Raw genomic sequence first — 16,613 nt, 5'->3', positions numbered from 1 at the left:
AGAGACAGCCAGCGAGAGAGGGAACACAAGCAGGGGGAGTGGGAGAGGAAGAAGCAGGCTCACAGCAGAGGAGCCCGATGTGGGGCTCGATCCCGTAACGCCGGGATCACGCCCTGAGCCGAAGGCAGACGCTTAACCGCTATGCCACCCAGGCGCCCCTGGATTTGATTCTTATGCTCTGTGAGGTCACGGTAGCCACTACCTTTGCTCATTGCTGTACCCTCAGTGCCTTGGTGCCTGGTCCATGGGAGGGACTTCCTAAATATCAGGTGGAAAATATTAATTTGGATTTGTAAGGAACATTTAATAGGGGAATTTTTAAAAAGGAGATTCCTGATTTTACAAAACTCCCTTTTGCCATGTTCTAGAATTTCAGTAAGTTTTATTCATAGTTGCTGGTATAGACATCAGTTAACTCTGGAAAAATACACAAGACCCTGATAACCTGGGTTGTGTCCAGGGAAAACAGTGGGGTGACTGAAGAAAAGGAGTTGAACAGAGATAGAGGTCACAAAAGAATTGAATAAAAACAAGGGCTGGAGGAAGAGGTACGCAAGTATTCCCTGTGAGTTTCTCAGCTGTCAGAAGGTCTACCTTCTAAGTTGCTGGGCACTGAAATTTTTGGATCTCAAGGTTCCTCTCTAGGGGTACATTCTTCGTAACTACAGAACTCTGCCTTTGTTCACTGCTACGGTGTTCTCTTATTCTAAGAACTCTGCACCTTATGCTACAGAATGACGAACGTTGCACCTGTAAAGTCTTGCCCATAAGCTTCCTGATTTTAGCCTCTGCTCCGGTTCCCCTTGCTAATGATCTTGTTTCAAAGTGTGCCCGGGGCACCTGGGTGGCACAGTGGTTAAGCGTCTGCCTTCGGCTCAGGGCGTGATCCCGGCATTGTGGGATCGAGCCCCACATCGGGCTCCTCTGCTATGAGCCTGCTTCTTCCTCTCCCACTCCCCCTGCTTGTGTTCCCTCTCTCGCTGGCTGTCTCTATCTCTGTCAAATAAATAAATAAAATCTTAAAAAAAAAAAAAAAGTGTGCCCGCGACTTCCCGTGACATTACAATTTTACCACAGTGGATGCTGTCCTAGATAAGAGCCTGTTTTCAGGAGTGCCTGTCTGGTCCGGATGAGACCCCTATAGCACCCTCTCGTTTGTCTGAAACAGGAATGACTATCGGACGCTGCGCCAGGGTATTATCGACATGGTCTTAGCCACAGAAATGACAAAGCACTTCGAGCACGTCAACAAATTTGTCAACAGCATCAACAAGCCCCTGGCAGCTCTCGAAGAAAATGGGGTAAGGAAGACGGACCGTAAGGAGAGCCTGTGTTTGGGGCCCTTATCCCTGTGTTTTTCGAGGAAACGGAGAATAGGATGTGATGAGCTGTGGAAGTGTTGCCCAGTAGGTTCCTTGAATTTAATTTCCTTTGGTTGAAAAGTTATTTAAAGTATACAAACTTGCCAGGAAAAAACGTAAGACCTCCAAAAGTAGATGGGGAGACGCTGAAACTAACTTTAGGTCGGGTGGACCTTTCCTGTGCACATTCTCACACTCGCCCCCGCCCCCTTCTTGGGGTCAGTTGGAGCCCTTGAGGTCTCCCCCCCCACTCCCCACTGTGCACGTGCCGTGGCAGCGGCCACTCTCCCCTGCTGGTCTCTGTCACGGGAAGGTGGGGGTTGATAAGGACCCTGTATTTTGGTCCCAAGGGTGACATTATTGTTGGACATCATTTCTGGATTGGAGGCCTGGAGTCTACAATGACTGCCTGGCAAGGACAACATTAAACCTCTGGCCAGGCAGGAGCCCGCAGTTAAGCAGACAGATTGGAGTTCCCATCCCAGTGGTACTTCTCCGGTTCCCTGGCTATAGAATGGGCAGAATAAAGCTGAAGTTCTGGGACTGGTGGGCATGGGACAAGGTAGGCGCTGAGTAAATGGTACCTATTACATTAGATTCAGCATGAGACCGGCACCTACAGCATATATTTCCTGAGCCCTCTTCCTTTGAGGCCCCACCACCTACCTGTTTACGCTGAACGTGTTGGTGCCAGCTCAGTCTTTCCCACACACCTTTCTCCCCTGTTCCCATCACCACCCTGAGAGTCTTTACCAGGCACAGGGATGGTTTCTCCTAGAAGGCTAGGATCACCATTCCTTGAATTCTAACCCCACTTGACGACTTCAACTCACCTGGCCATGGCCTTTGTCCCTGGCTTTCTAGCTTATTACCCCCTGCACACTTGTTCCTCTTCAACCTGATTTGAAACCCACTGAGAACTCTGCTTCCTTCACCTGCCCCTGTTCTCTCAGTTTGTCAGCCTGCTTCTGACTTCACTTCCTTTCGAAGGACTTCCACTGTGGAAGCACCCACACCAGCCCTTTCTAGTGGCTCCTACCATCCTGGATAGGATGCCAACCAGGCCACTGCTCCTGGCCAACTCCATGCCACAGGCTTGATTTCTTCCTTCAAGTCTGGGCAGGTCCCAAACTCAAGCTGAGTAACTGTTCCATCTCTCATCTGTGAGTACTTGGGGTTACTTCCGAGACTAGAAATCAATGTTGAGCAGGCAGGGGACAAAGTAATATGAAAGTAGCTTACAGCTGGTAGGACTGAACCGTAGTCACACAGCTGAAGAGACAAGAAGAGTCAAGAGACAAGAGTCAACGCAAAGCTGGTTGGTGGTGGGAAACCTGGGGCAAGGAGACCTATCAAGGCAGCCTTGGTCACGTCCATTGTGGCACGCTCTGGGAGAACAGGCAGCCTGGGTTCTGGATGGGCACATGCCCATCTTAATGGCATATCTGTCCCCAGTGAGAGGGGACCATCAGGCCTTTTTAGAACATTGTTATAACTCATTGAAACCACATGACTGACGACTTTGGAAAGCATGAGGAGATGAGCTTGTTGGTGGCCCTTCGCCCTGGTACTCCCTCTTCCAACCCAACTTTGCTTCAGAGGGCTTACCCGCCAGGTCCATTATACCCCGGCTTGAGAATCCATACCAGTGACGCTCCTTTAAGCCAGACAGCATGTGATACTATAAATAGAGCCCAGGACTAAAGGTAGACCTGAAGCTCTTTCCCTGGCTCAGCTGGGTAGCTCCGGACAAGTCTGTTCACCTCTGAGTCCCAGGGTCCTCGTCTATAAGATACAATAGTAAATAATACTGCTTTTCCTGTCTACCGTAAATCTTTGTGAGTGAGGAACAGAAGAAAATGACTGTTAAGGAAGTAACCCTGTATCTGACAAATCTTGGTACCTGACAGCTAATTCTCAAGCTCATACCTATCGTGGGAGTGGGCTGGGGGTTGGGCTGTGCAAAGCAGGGAGCCTGACGCACCACCGGATTCCTTTTGATGAAAGGGCAGAGAAGCCTTTTTTTTTTAGTAGGCATAATAAAAGATACTGCTCATATCCCAGAGGAGGGCAGTAGAGATAGAACAAAGAGCAACTATGAGAAATGTCTGGAGTGGGAAGAAGAGGGGAGGGGCGTAAAGCCCAACCTCCAGTGCTGCCCTCTACTCTTGGGTCCTGCTGGAATCTCACTGGGCCTTGGTTTTCCTTTCTGTCAAGTGAAGGGCTGAGCTCAATGCTCAGATCATCTCCCTCACTGTTCCGTGAAAACGCCTCACTCGTATGTAGATCCTGGTCAGTGCCTTACTATATGTACAATGGGGCCACGCCTGTAAGACAGGGCTTGGTACCAGGGGACCCACTTTGATTGCGTTCTCTCATGCTTTAGGAAGTGAATAGAGATGAAGAAGCCATAAACACTATGCTCAGGACTCCAGAGAACCGGACTCTAATTAAACGAATGCTGATTAAATGCGCAGATGTGTCCAATCCCTGCCGACCCCTGGAGCAGTGCATTGAGTGGGCTGCACGCATCTCAGAAGAATATTTTTCTCAGGTGAGATGCAGCCTCTTAAAGAACTTAAGAGAGACAGACACAATAAGGCCGTTAGAGGTAAGGGGCTTAACACTAGGATGTAGAGTTCTAAGTGAAATTCTGTCCTTGAAGAGCACTTCTTGTATTATAAGCTTACCAGTAGTGAATTTGATTCGTTTTCTCTTATCTGAAAGCATATTTGCCTTCTTTCTTGCAGCGTATCTTCACTGGCTATAGAATCCTGGGTTAACAATTTTCTCCTAACATCATTTTACACTGTTGTCTGCCCTTCATATTCTCTCTTGCTAGAAAAAAAATTAGAAAATACAGTGGCTAGAAGCTTTGCAAACTTATTGACAGCATATACATACATGCCACATCCAAGAGGGTAGGAAGGGCGTAGACACCGTGACGGAGCCACACTGACCTGCAGGACCTCCCGTGGTAGGGAGGGACACTGCGGGCACAGAGACGGGAGAGGAGCAGCCCCCACATCAGGAAGACCGATTCCCTATAACATTTGGCTTTGAAAAACAGGTTTAATTTCTCAAGTTCTTACAATCAGTGGGGCTTATAAGCTGGAACTTGAAAAATTAGTGGGCTTAGGGGCTCCTGGGTGCCACCACCCCAAAGTGACTCCTGCCTCAGGGAGAGGGGAAGAAAACCACACATAGTAGTCTGGTCTGACCCAACTCAAGCCCAAGACAGACCCACTAACAACACAGGGACCAAATCCTACCCACGATAGGTAGAAACAGCCCTTTCATAGGACTGGACTGACGGCAAACACAGCACAGCAACACGCATGGGGGACACTGCACTGCAGGGCACTATGGGACCTCTCCTTCTTAAGGCCACTGCTTGCAAGAGCAGGAGACAGAGGAGCATGTCCCAAATGAAAGAACAGGACAGTATCACAACATGCTTGATAGAGAATTTAAAATAATGGTAATAAAGATACTAACTGGATTTGAGAAAAGAGTGGGAGACCTCAGTGAGACCCTCAACAAAGAGATAGAAACAAAGAACTAACCAGAGATAAAGAACTCAAGAACTAAAGTTAAAAATACACTAAAGGGAATAAACAGAGGAAGGAAAAGAACATATCAGTAACCTGGAGGTCAGAGTAATGGAAAGCAATCGAGCTGAATAGGAGAAAAAGAAAAGGCTATTGAGAATAGATTGAGGGAACTTAGTGACACCATCAAGCATAATAACATTCCATTATAGGGACCCCAGAAGACGAAGAGAAAGAAAAGGGGGCAGAAAAGTTTCTGAATCTGGGGAAGGAAACAGAAACCCAGATCCAGGAGGCACAGAGAGGCCCCAGCAAAATCAACCGAAGGATGCCCACACCAAGACGCATAGTAATAAAAATGGCAAAAAGTAGTGATCTTCAGAGCATTTTTAAGCAGCAAAAGAAAATAGTGACATAAGAGGGACACCCCATAAGGCTACCAGCTGATTTTTCGGCAGAAACTTTGTAGGCCAGGAGGGTGTGGAATGATACATTCACAATGCTGAAAGGGAAAAAAAAAAAAAAACCCTGCAACCAACAATATCTGGCAAGGCTATTATTCAGAATAGGAAAGATAAAGATTCCCAGATCCACAAAAGAATTTGTCACCACTAAAGCAGCCCTACAAGAAACATGAAAGGGGATTCTTTGAATGGAAAGGAAAGACCATAAGCAGGAGTAAGAAAAGTATATCTATTAAAAAAAAATCCATCAATGGATTCACAAGATAAAAGTATGTAAAGTATGATAGCATCTACCTATAATGTGGGGAAGAGAGGAGTAAAACTTCAGTGCTTTTAGAAGGGGTTCAAACTTAAGTGACTGTTGACTTAATATAGACTGCTATATGTGTAAGGTGTTATATATAACCTAGTGGTAACTGCAAATCAAAAACTGGTTATAGGCAAAAAATAGGAGTCCAGGTATCTCACCAAAGAAAGCCAATTAATCTTGAGAGAAGAGAGCAAGGGAATAAAAGAACAGAGAAAAACTATAAAACAACCATAAAACAAGTAACAAAATGGCCATGAATACATACTTATCAATAATTACTTTGTAAATGGATTAAACGATGAGAAGACATAGGGTGATGGATTAGATAAAAAATTAAGATCTATCTGTATGCTGCCTACCACAGACTCATACAGACTGAAAGAAAAGGGATGGAAAAGCATTTATCATACAAATAGGTGTGAAAAGAAAGCCAGGGTAGCAACACTTGTATAAGACGAAATAGATTTTAAAACAAAAGATTGTAACAAGAAACAAAGAAGGATAGTACATAATCATAAAGGGAACAATCCAACAAAGTGTAACAATTGTAAATATTTGTGCACCAAACCTGGGAACACATAAAGCAGCTAATAACAAATATAAAGGAAGTAATCAATAGTAATACAATACCAGGGGACTTCAACATGCACTTACATCAACGGATAGATCAAACAAAATCAACAAGAAAGCAATGGCTATAAATGACACATTAGACCAGATGGATCTAACAGATATATCTAGAACATTCCATCCTAAAGCAGAATACATATTGTTTTCAAGTGTACGTGGAACATTCTCCACAATAGATTGCATACTAGGCAAAAAAACTCAAAAAAAAAAAAAAAGAAGTAATACCATGCATCTTTTTCCGACACAAAAAGCTGTAACACTAGAAATCAACCACAGTAGAAAATCTGGAAAAGAATACAAATACATGGAGGTTAAATAACATGCCACTAAACAATGAATGGATCAACCAAGAAATCAAAGAGGAAATTAAAAAAAATACGTGGAGAAAAATGAACATGAAAACACAATGGTCCAGAATCTTTAGGATGCACCAAAAGCTGTTCTAAGAGGGAAGTTTATAGCAATACAGGCCTGCCTCAAGAACCAAGAAAAATCTCAATCTAACCTTACACCTAAAGGAGCAAGAAAAAGAAGAAAAAACCCAAAACCAGCAGAAGGAAGGAAATAAAGATTAGCGCAGAAACAAAATAGAAACAAACACCAGTAAAACAACCAGCAGCTAAATCAGTGCACAGAAATCAGTTGTTTTCCTATACACTAACAATATAACTGTAGAAAGAGAAATTAGGGAATCGATTCCATTTACAATAGCACCAAAAACCATAAGATACGTAGGAATAAACCTAAACAAAGAGGTGAAGGATCTATACTGTAGAAACTACGGAACACTTATGAAAGAAATTGAAGAAAACACAAAAAGATGGGAAAACATTCCATGCTTGTGGATCAGAAGAATAAACATTGTTAAAATGTCTGTGCTACCCAGAGAAATCTATACTTTCAGTGCCATCCTGATCAAAATACCAATGCCATTTTTCAAAGTGCTGGAACAAACAACCCTAAAATTCATGTGGAACCAGAAAAGAGCCCAAATCGCCAAGGAAATGTTGAAAAAGAAAAAGCTGGGGACATCATGTTGCCAGATTTCATGCTATATTACAAAGATGTGATCACCAAGACAGCATGGTATTGGCACAAAAACACATAGATCAATGGAACAGAATAGAGAGTCCACATATGGACCTCAATTCTGTGGTCAACTTATCTTTGACAAAGCAGGAAGAAACATCCAATGGAAAAAAGGCAGTCTCTTCAATAATTGGTGCTGGGAAAATTGGACAGTTATATACAGAAGAATGAAACTCAACCATTCTCTTTCACCATACATAGAGATAAACTCTAAATGGATGAAAGACCTCAACGGAAGACGGCAATGCATCAAAATCAGAGTGGCTGCTTTTGGCTCAAGTCATGATCCCAGGGTTCTGGAATTGATGTCAGCTTCTCCCTCTGTCCCTCCCCCACCCAACTCATTCTCTCTCTCTCAAAAAAAAAAATCTTGAGGACTCAAATTCATAAATAACAACCAATGCTACAGGAATACAAAGCATTATGAGATTATGAAAAATTATATGCCAACAAATTGGACAAAAAAAAATAGATTCCTAGACATACATAACCTCCCAAAACTGAACCAGGAAAAATAGAAAATTTGAACAGGCCTATTATCAGCAACTAAATTGAATTGAATTCCAAACAAAGAGAAGTCCAGGTCCAGATGGCTTCACAGGTGAATTCTGCCAAACATTTCAAGAAGAGTGAATACCTATGCTCCCCGAACTTCCAAAAAATAGAAGAGGAAAGAAAGCAATTCATTCTATGAGGCCAGCATTACCCTGATACCAAACCTAGATAAAGACACTACCAAAAAAAAGAGAGAACTACAGGCCAGTATCTCGATGAACATAGATACAAAAACCCTCAACAAAATATTAGCAAATGAAATCTAATAATATACTAAAAAATTCATTCACCACCATCAAGTTGGATTTATTCCTGGGATGCAAGGGTGGTTCAATATTTGCAAATCAATCAATGTGATATATCACGTCAACAAGATAAAGGATAAACAACCATATGATCATTTCAATAGATGCAGAAAAAGCATTCTACAAAGTACAACGTCCATTCATGATATTTAAAAAAAAAAAAAAAAACCCTTTACCAACTAGGTTTAAAGGGACCAAACCTCAACATAATAAGGGCCGTAGATGAAAAGCCCAAAGCTGGGGTGTCTGAGCAGTGCAGTTGGTAAAGTGTCCAACTCTTGGTTTTGGCTTAGGTCATGACCTCAAGGTCGTGAGATCAAGCCCCACATCAGGGCTCCATGCCGAGTGCAAAAATCTGCTTGAGAGTCCCTATCCCTCTTCCTCTGCCCATCCCACTTGTGCTCTCTCTCTCTCTCTCTCTCTCTCAAATAAATCTTAAACAGCAACAACAACAAAAACAGAGCTAACTTCATATTCAGTGGTGAAAAACTAAGAGCTTTCCCCTTAAGATTAGAAACAAGACAAGGATGTCCACTCTAATTCAACACAGTACTAAAAGTCCTAGCCACAGCAAACACACAAGAAAAAGAAAAGGCATCCAAATTGGTAAGAAAGAAGTAAAACTTTCACTGTTCGCAGATGACCTGATACTATATATAGAAAACCCTAAAGACTCCACCAAGAGGTGGTTGGGTGGCTCAGGTCATGATGCTGGGGTCCTAGGATCAAGCCCCGCATCGGGCTCCCTGCTCAGTGGGAACCTGCTTCTCCCTCTCCTCCCCTCCCGTGCTCTCTTTCACTATCTCTGCTTCTCTCTCTCTTAAATAAGTAAATAAAATCTTTTTTAAAAGACTCCAGCAAAAAACTAGACCTGATAAATGAATTCAGTACGGTCACTGGATACAAAATCAATGTACAGAAATCCATTGCAATTCTGTACACTAATAATGAAGTAGCAGAAAGAGACATTAAGAAAATCCCATTTACAATTGCACCAAAAATAATAAAATACCTAGGAACAAACTTAACCAAGATGAGAAATCTGTATTCTGAAAGCTATGGAACACTGATGAAAGAAATTGAAAATAACACAAACAGAAAAATATTCCATGCTCATGAGCTTAGAGAGTATTGTTAAAATGTCCGTACTTCCCAAAGCAATCTACAAACTTAATGTAACCCCTATGAAAATACCAACAGCATCTCTCACAGAACTAGAACAAATAAGCCTACAATTTGTATGGAACCACAAAATACCCTGAATAGGCCAAAGCAATCTTGAAAAAGAAGAAAAAAACTGGGAGATATCACAATCCCAGATTTCAAGATATACTACAAAGCTATGGTAATCAGAACAGTATAGTTCCAGGACAAAAATAGACACATTGATCAATAGAATAGAACCCAGAAATAAACCCACAACTATGTGGTCAATTAATCTTCAACAAAGGAGGCAAGAGGGGAGAGGGAAATATGGCAGAGGAGTAGAGGACCCTATTTCAACTGGTCCCCTGAATCGAGCTGGATATCTACCAGACCATCCTGAACACCCACGAAGTCAGCCTGAGACATAAGAAGATACATCTGGATCTCTACAAACAGAATATCTCCTGCACTTGGTCTTGAGGTATGAAGCGGGGAGCCAAGAGTCTGCGTGCAGATACCGGAAGATAAACGGAAGGGGGAAGGTTGCCACCACACTCGACACCGGGAAGGCAGAAGCACTGGGGAGCAGCCACAGTCACAGACCAGTAGCAGCAGGGAAACCAGACTGAAACCTGGAGCTCAGGAGCACGTGTGTGAATAAAGAGACATATAGATAATAATACGTTAATAGTAGGGGTGCCTGGGTGGCTCAGTCGTTAAGCATCTGCCTTCGGCTCAGGGCGTGATCCCAGGGTCCTGGGATTGAGCCCCACTTCGGGCTCCCTCCTCTGCTGGGAGCCTGCTTCTTCCTCTCCCACTCCCCCTGCTTGTGCACCCTCTCTCGCTGGCTGTCTTTTTGTCAAGTAAATAAATAAAATCTTAAAAAAAAAAAAAAGTTAATAGTAGGGGACCTCAACACTCCACTCAGCAATAGACAGATCATCTAAGCAGAAAATCAACAAAGAAACAAGAGCTTTGAATAACACACTGGACCAGATGGACCTCATAGATATATACGGAACACTCCACCCTAAAACAACAGAACACTCATTCTTTTCAAATGCACATGGAACTTTCTCCAGAATAGACCATATACTTATAGAGTCAAAAATGGGTCTCAACCGATACCAAAAGATTGAGATTATTCCCTGCATATTCTCAGACCACAGTGCTTTGAAACTGGAACTCAATCACAAGAAAAAATTTGGAAGAAACTCAAACACTTGGAAACTAAGGACCATCCTGCTTAAGAATGTTTGGGTCAACTAGGAAATTAAAGAACTTAAGCAATTTATGGAAACCAAGGAGGACAAAAACACATTGGTCCAAAACCTGTGGGACACTGCAAAGGCGGTCCTAAGGGGGCAATACATAGCCATCCAAGCCTCACTCAAAAGAATAGAAAAATCTAAAATGCAGTCCTTATACTCTCACCTTATACAGCTGGAGATGGAACAAAAGAACAGGCCTAAGCCACACACGAAAAGATAACTGATTAAGAATAGAGCAGAGATCAATGAATTAGAAACCAGAAATACAGTAGAGCAGACCAACAAAACCAGAAGCTGGTTCTTTGAAAGAAGTAATAAGATTGATAAGCCACTGGCCAGACTTATTCAATAGATTAGAGAAAGGATTCAAATTAATAAAATTATGAATAAAAGGGGAGAGATCACAACTAACACCAAGGAAATAGAAACAATTATTAGATACTGTTATCAACAACTATATGCCAATAAATTAAGCAACCTGGAAGCAATGGATGCCTTCCTGGAAACTTATAAACTACCAAGACTGAAACAGGAAGAAAATGACAATCTAAATAGACCGATACACAGTGAAGAAATTGAAGCAGTGATCAAAAACCTCCCAAAAAACAAGAGTCAGGGCCTGATGGATTCCCTGGGGAATTCTACCATACATTCAAAGAAGAAACAATACCTATTCTCCTGAAGCTGTTACAAAAAATAGAAACAGAAGGAAAACTACCAAACTTATTCTATGAGGCCAGCATTACCTTGATCCCAAAACTAGGAAAAGACCCCATCAAAAGGGAGAATTATAGACCGATATCCCTGATGAATATGGATGCCAAAATTCTCAACAAGATCCCAGCTAATAGGATCCAACAGTACATTAAAAGGATTATTTATCACGACCAAATGGGATTCATCCCTGGGATGCAAGGGTGGTTCAACATTCGCAAATGAATCAGTGTGACGGAACACATTGATAAGAGAAGAGACAAGAACGATATGATCCTCTCGATGCAGAAAAAGCATTTGACAGGGGCGCCTGGGTGGCACAGCGGTTAAGCGTCTGCCTTTGGCTCAGGGCGTGATCCCGGCGTTATGGGATCAAGCCCCACATCAGGCTCCTCCACTATGAGCCTGCTTCTTCCTCTCCCACTCCCCCTGCTTGTGTTCCCTCTCTCGCTGGCTGTCTCTATCTCTGTCGAATAAATAAATAAAATCTTTAAAAAAAAAAAAAGCATTTGACAAAATACAGCAGCCTTCCTGATTAAAACCCTTCAGAGTGTAGGGATAGAGGGTGACTTCCTCAATTTCATAAAACCATCTATGAAAAGCCTACAGCAGATATCATTCTCAATGGGGAAAAGCTGAGAGCCTTTCCGTTAAGATCAGGAACACGACAAGGATGCCCACTCTCGCCATTATTGTTCAACATAGTACTAGAAGTCCTAGCAACAGCAGTCAGACAACAAAAAAGAATAAAAGGTATTCAAATTGGCAAAGAAGAAGTCAAACTCTCTCTCTTTGCAGATGACATGGTACTTTATGTGGAAAACCCAAAAGATTCCACCCCCAAGTTACTAGAACTCATACAACAATTCAGTAATGTGTCAGGATACAAAATCAATGCTCAGAAATCAGTTGCATTTCTATACATGAGCAATGAGACTGAAGAAAGAGAAATTAGGGAATCGATTCCATTTACAATAGCACCAAAACCCATAAGATATCTCGGAATAAACTTAACCAGAGAGGTAAAGGATCTATACTCTAGAAACTACAGAACACTGATGAAAGACATTGAAGAAGACACAAAAAGATGGAAGAATATTCCATGCTCATGGATCGAAAGAATAAACATAGTTAAAATGTCTGTGCTACCCAGAGCAATCTACACTTTCAATGCCATCCCGATCAAAATACCAATGACATTTTTCAAAGTGCTGGAACAAACAACCCTAAAATTCGTGTGGAACCAGAAAAGACCCCGAATCTCCAAGGAAATGTTGGGGGGGAAAAAAACAAAAACAAAAAAAGCTGGGGGCATCACGTTGCCTGATTTCAAGCTATACTACAGAGCTGCGATCACCAAGATAGCATGGTACTGGCACACAAACAGACAGACCAATGGAACAGAATACAGACTCCAGAAATGGACCCTCAACTCTGGTCAACTCATCTTTGACAAAGCAGGAAAAAACATCCAGTGGAAAAAAGACAGTCTCTTCAATAAATGGTGCTGGGAAAATTGAACAGCTATATACNACAGCTACATGCAAAAGAATGAAACTTGACCACTCTCTCACACCATACACAAAGATAAACTCCAAATGGATGAAAGACCTCGATGTGAGACAGGAATCCATCAAAATCCTAGAGGAGAACATAGGCTGTAACCTCTTCACATCAGCCACAGCAACTTCTTTCATGCCATGTCTCCAAAGGCAAGGGAAACAAAAGTAAAAATGAACTTTTGGGACTTCATCAAGATAAAAAGCTTCTGCACAGCAAAGGAAACAGTCAACAAAACAAAGAGGCAGCCCACAGAATGGGAGAATATATTTGCCAATGATATTACAGATAAAAGGCTGGTATCCAAGATCTGTGATGAACTTCTCAATCTCAATACCCAAGAAACAAATAATCAAATTTAAAAATGGGCAGAAGATATGAACAGACACTTTTCCAGTGAAGACATACGAATCGCTAACAGACACTTGGAGAATGTTCAACACCATTAGCCATCAGGGAAATTCAAATCAAAACCACACTAAGATACCACCTTACGCCAGTTAGAATGGCAAAAATGGACAAGGCAAGAAACAACAAATGTTGGAGAGGATGTGGAGAAAGGGGATCCCTCCTACACTGTCAGTGGGAATGCAAGTTGGTACAGCCACTCTGGAAAACAGTGTGGAGGTCCCTCAAAAAGTTAAAAATAGAGCTACCCTATGAGCCAGCAATTGCACTACTGTGTATTTACCCCAAAGATACAGATGTAGTGAAAAGAAGGGCCATATGCACCCCAGTGTTCATAGCAGCATTGTCCACAATGGCTAAACTGTGGAAGGAGCCTAGACGCTCTTCAACAGACGAATGGATTAAGAAGATGTGGTCCATGTACACAATGGAATATTACTCAGCCATTAGAAAGAACAATTACCCAACATTTGCATCAACATGGACAGGACTGGAGAAGATTATGCTAAGTGAAATAAGTCAAGCAGAGAAAGACAATTATCATATGGTTTCACTTATTTGTGGAACATAAGGAATAGCAGGGAGATCGGTAGGAGAAGGAAGGGAAAAATGAAGAGGGAGGTAAACAGAGGGGGAAATGAACCACAAGAGACTATGGACTCCGGGAAACAAACTGAGGGTTTTGAGGGGAGGGGGGTGGGGGGATGGGCTAGCCTGGTAAAGGGTAAGAATATGCTATGGGGAAAAGACAGTCTCTTCAACAATTGGTGCTGGGAAAACAGGACAGCTACATGCAAAAGAATGAAATTGGACCATTTCTTAAACTATGCACAAAAATAAACTCAAAATGGATTAAAGACTGAAATGTGAGAGTTAAAACCATAAAAATCCTAGAAGAGTACAGGCAGTAATTTCTCTGACATCAGCTATAAGTACATTTTTCTAGATACGTCTCCTATGAAACAAAAGCAAAATATACCACTGGGACTACATCAAAATTAAAAGCTTCAGCACCGCAAAGGAAACAATAAAAGACAACCTATGGAATGGGAGAAAATATTTGCAAATGACCTCCCATAAAGGGTTAATACCCAAAATATATAAGGAACTTGCACAGCTCAGCACCAAAAAAAAAAAAAAATCCAATTTTAAAATGGGCAGAAAACATGAATGAACATTTCTCCAAATATGACCTACAGATGACCCACAGACACGTGAAAAGAGTCTCAACATGACTTATCATCAGGGAAATGCAAATCAAAACTACAACGAGATATCACCTCACACCTGTCAGAATGGCTAAAATAAAGAACAAGACAAGTGTTAGTGAGGATGTGGAGAAAAAGGAAACTCTTGCACTGTTGGTGGGAATGCAAACTGGTATAGCCATTGTGAAAAACAATATGGAGGTTCCTCAAACAATGAAAAACAGAATTACCACATGACCCAGCAGTTCCACTACTGGGTATTTACCCAAAGAATAGGAAAACACTAATTTGAAAAGATAAATGCACCTCAGTTTATTGCAGCTTTACAATAACCAAAATATGGAAGAAACACAAGTGTGCATCAACAGGTGAATGGATAAAGAAGTAGTGTGTATAGTGTGTGTGTGTGTGTGTGTGTGTGTGTGTAATGGAATAATAGCCTTAAAGAATGAAATCTTGCCATTTGCAACCGCATGGATAGAGCTAGAGAGTATAATGCTAAGCCAAGTAAGTCAGTCAGTCAAAAAGACAAATACCATATGATTTCACTTATTATGTGAAATTTAAGAAGCAAAACAAAAAAAGACAAACAGATACTTTAATATGGAGAACAAATACGGTTATCAGAGGGAGATGGGAGGGAGGATAGGTGAAATAAGGTAAAAGGGATTGAGAGTATACTTCTCGTGATGAGCACTGAGTAATGTACAGAATTGTTGAATCATCAAATTGCACCTAAACCAAATATAACACTTTATGTTAATTATACTTGAATTTTTAAAAAAAATTTTTAAGGAAAAAAAAAAAAGAAACTATGAAGTCCAGAAGATACTGGAACAACATCTTTAATTTGCATTTAGGACAAAACGGTCAACCCAGAATTCTGTATCCAATGAAAATACCCTTCCACAGTGAAGGGAAAATAAGCACATTGTCAAACAAGGAAAAGCTAACAGAATTCATCACCAGTAAACCTGCAACAGAAAAAATGCTAAAGGAGGTTCTTTAAGCTGAAAGGAAAGGATGCCAGATAGAAACTTGGATCCTCAGGACGGGATGCAAAGCGCCAAAACCCAGTGAGATATTACCTCACACCTGGAAGAATGGCCATTAACAAAAAACTAATAACAAGCGTTGGAATGGATGTTGAGAAAAGGGAAGCCTCGTGCACTGCTGGTGAGAATGTAAATTGGTGCAGCCACTAGAAAACACTGTGGAGGTTACTCAAAAAACTAGAAACGCCACATGGTCCAGCTATTTGACTTTTGAGTATTTATTTGAAGAAAAAGATATACTAAGTTGAAAAGATCTATGCACCTCCAGGTTTCCTGCAGCATTATTTACATTGGCCAAGATATGGAAATAACCTGTGTCCATTCATGGATGAATGGATAAAGAAGACGTGTTATCTATATACGATGGAATATTGTTCGACCTTAAAAAAGAATGAAATCTTGCCATCTCTGATAACATGGACGGGTCTTGAGGGCATTATGCTAAGTGAAAATAGAGAAAGACAAGTACTATATGATCTCCCTTACATTTGGAATCTTAAAAACAAAGCTCACAGATACAACAGATTACTAGTTGCCAGGGGCAGGGGTGTGTGAAATGGATGGAAGGAGTCCACAGGTATAAGCTTCCAGTTGTAAAATCAACAAGTCATGGGGATATAATGTACAGTACGGCAACTATAGTTAAGACTGTATTGTATATTTGAAAGTTGCTGAGAGAGTAGATCTTAAAAGTTCTTACCACAAGAAAACATTTCTGTATGTGTGGTGAGCATTTTGCAGTATAAACAAGTACGGAATCATGTTGTCTATCAGTTATACCTCAATTAAAAAAAGAAACACTTGGGGCACATGAGTGGCTCAGTCAGTTAAGTATCCGACTCTTTATCTCAGCTCAGATCTTAATCTCAGGTCATGAGTTCAAGCCCCATTAGGAAGGAAGGAAGGAAAAGAAAGAGAAAGAGGAAGAAAGAAGAAAAAAGAAAGAAAGAAAGAAAGAAAGAAAGAAAGAAAGAAAGGAGGGAGGG

The 16,613-nt window shown here is 41.5% G+C and overlaps 1 protein-coding gene across 2 annotated transcripts in view; it reads left to right on the top strand.

Annotated features, from left to right (window-relative positions):
* Nucleotides 1–16,613, top strand: part of PDE8A (phosphodiesterase 8A) — a 169,472-nt gene that overhangs the window by 141,865 nt on the left and 10,994 nt on the right. For both annotated transcript variants that reach the window (XM_034667834.1, XM_034667833.1), the window contains 2 exons: nucleotides 1,169–1,301; nucleotides 3,748–3,915. In XM_034667834.1, coding sequence (XP_034523725.1) covers nucleotides 1,169–1,301; nucleotides 3,748–3,915 — 301 coding nt within the window. The remainder of the gene's footprint in view (nucleotides 1–1,168; nucleotides 1,302–3,747; nucleotides 3,916–16,613) is intronic.

Source organism: Ailuropoda melanoleuca, chromosome 9, assembly GCF_002007445.2.
Source record: "Ailuropoda melanoleuca isolate Jingjing chromosome 9, ASM200744v2, whole genome shotgun sequence".
NCBI classification, from domain to species: domain Eukaryota; kingdom Metazoa; phylum Chordata; class Mammalia; order Carnivora; family Ursidae; genus Ailuropoda; species Ailuropoda melanoleuca.
This window is presented reverse-complemented; position numbering and strand designations above follow the sequence as displayed.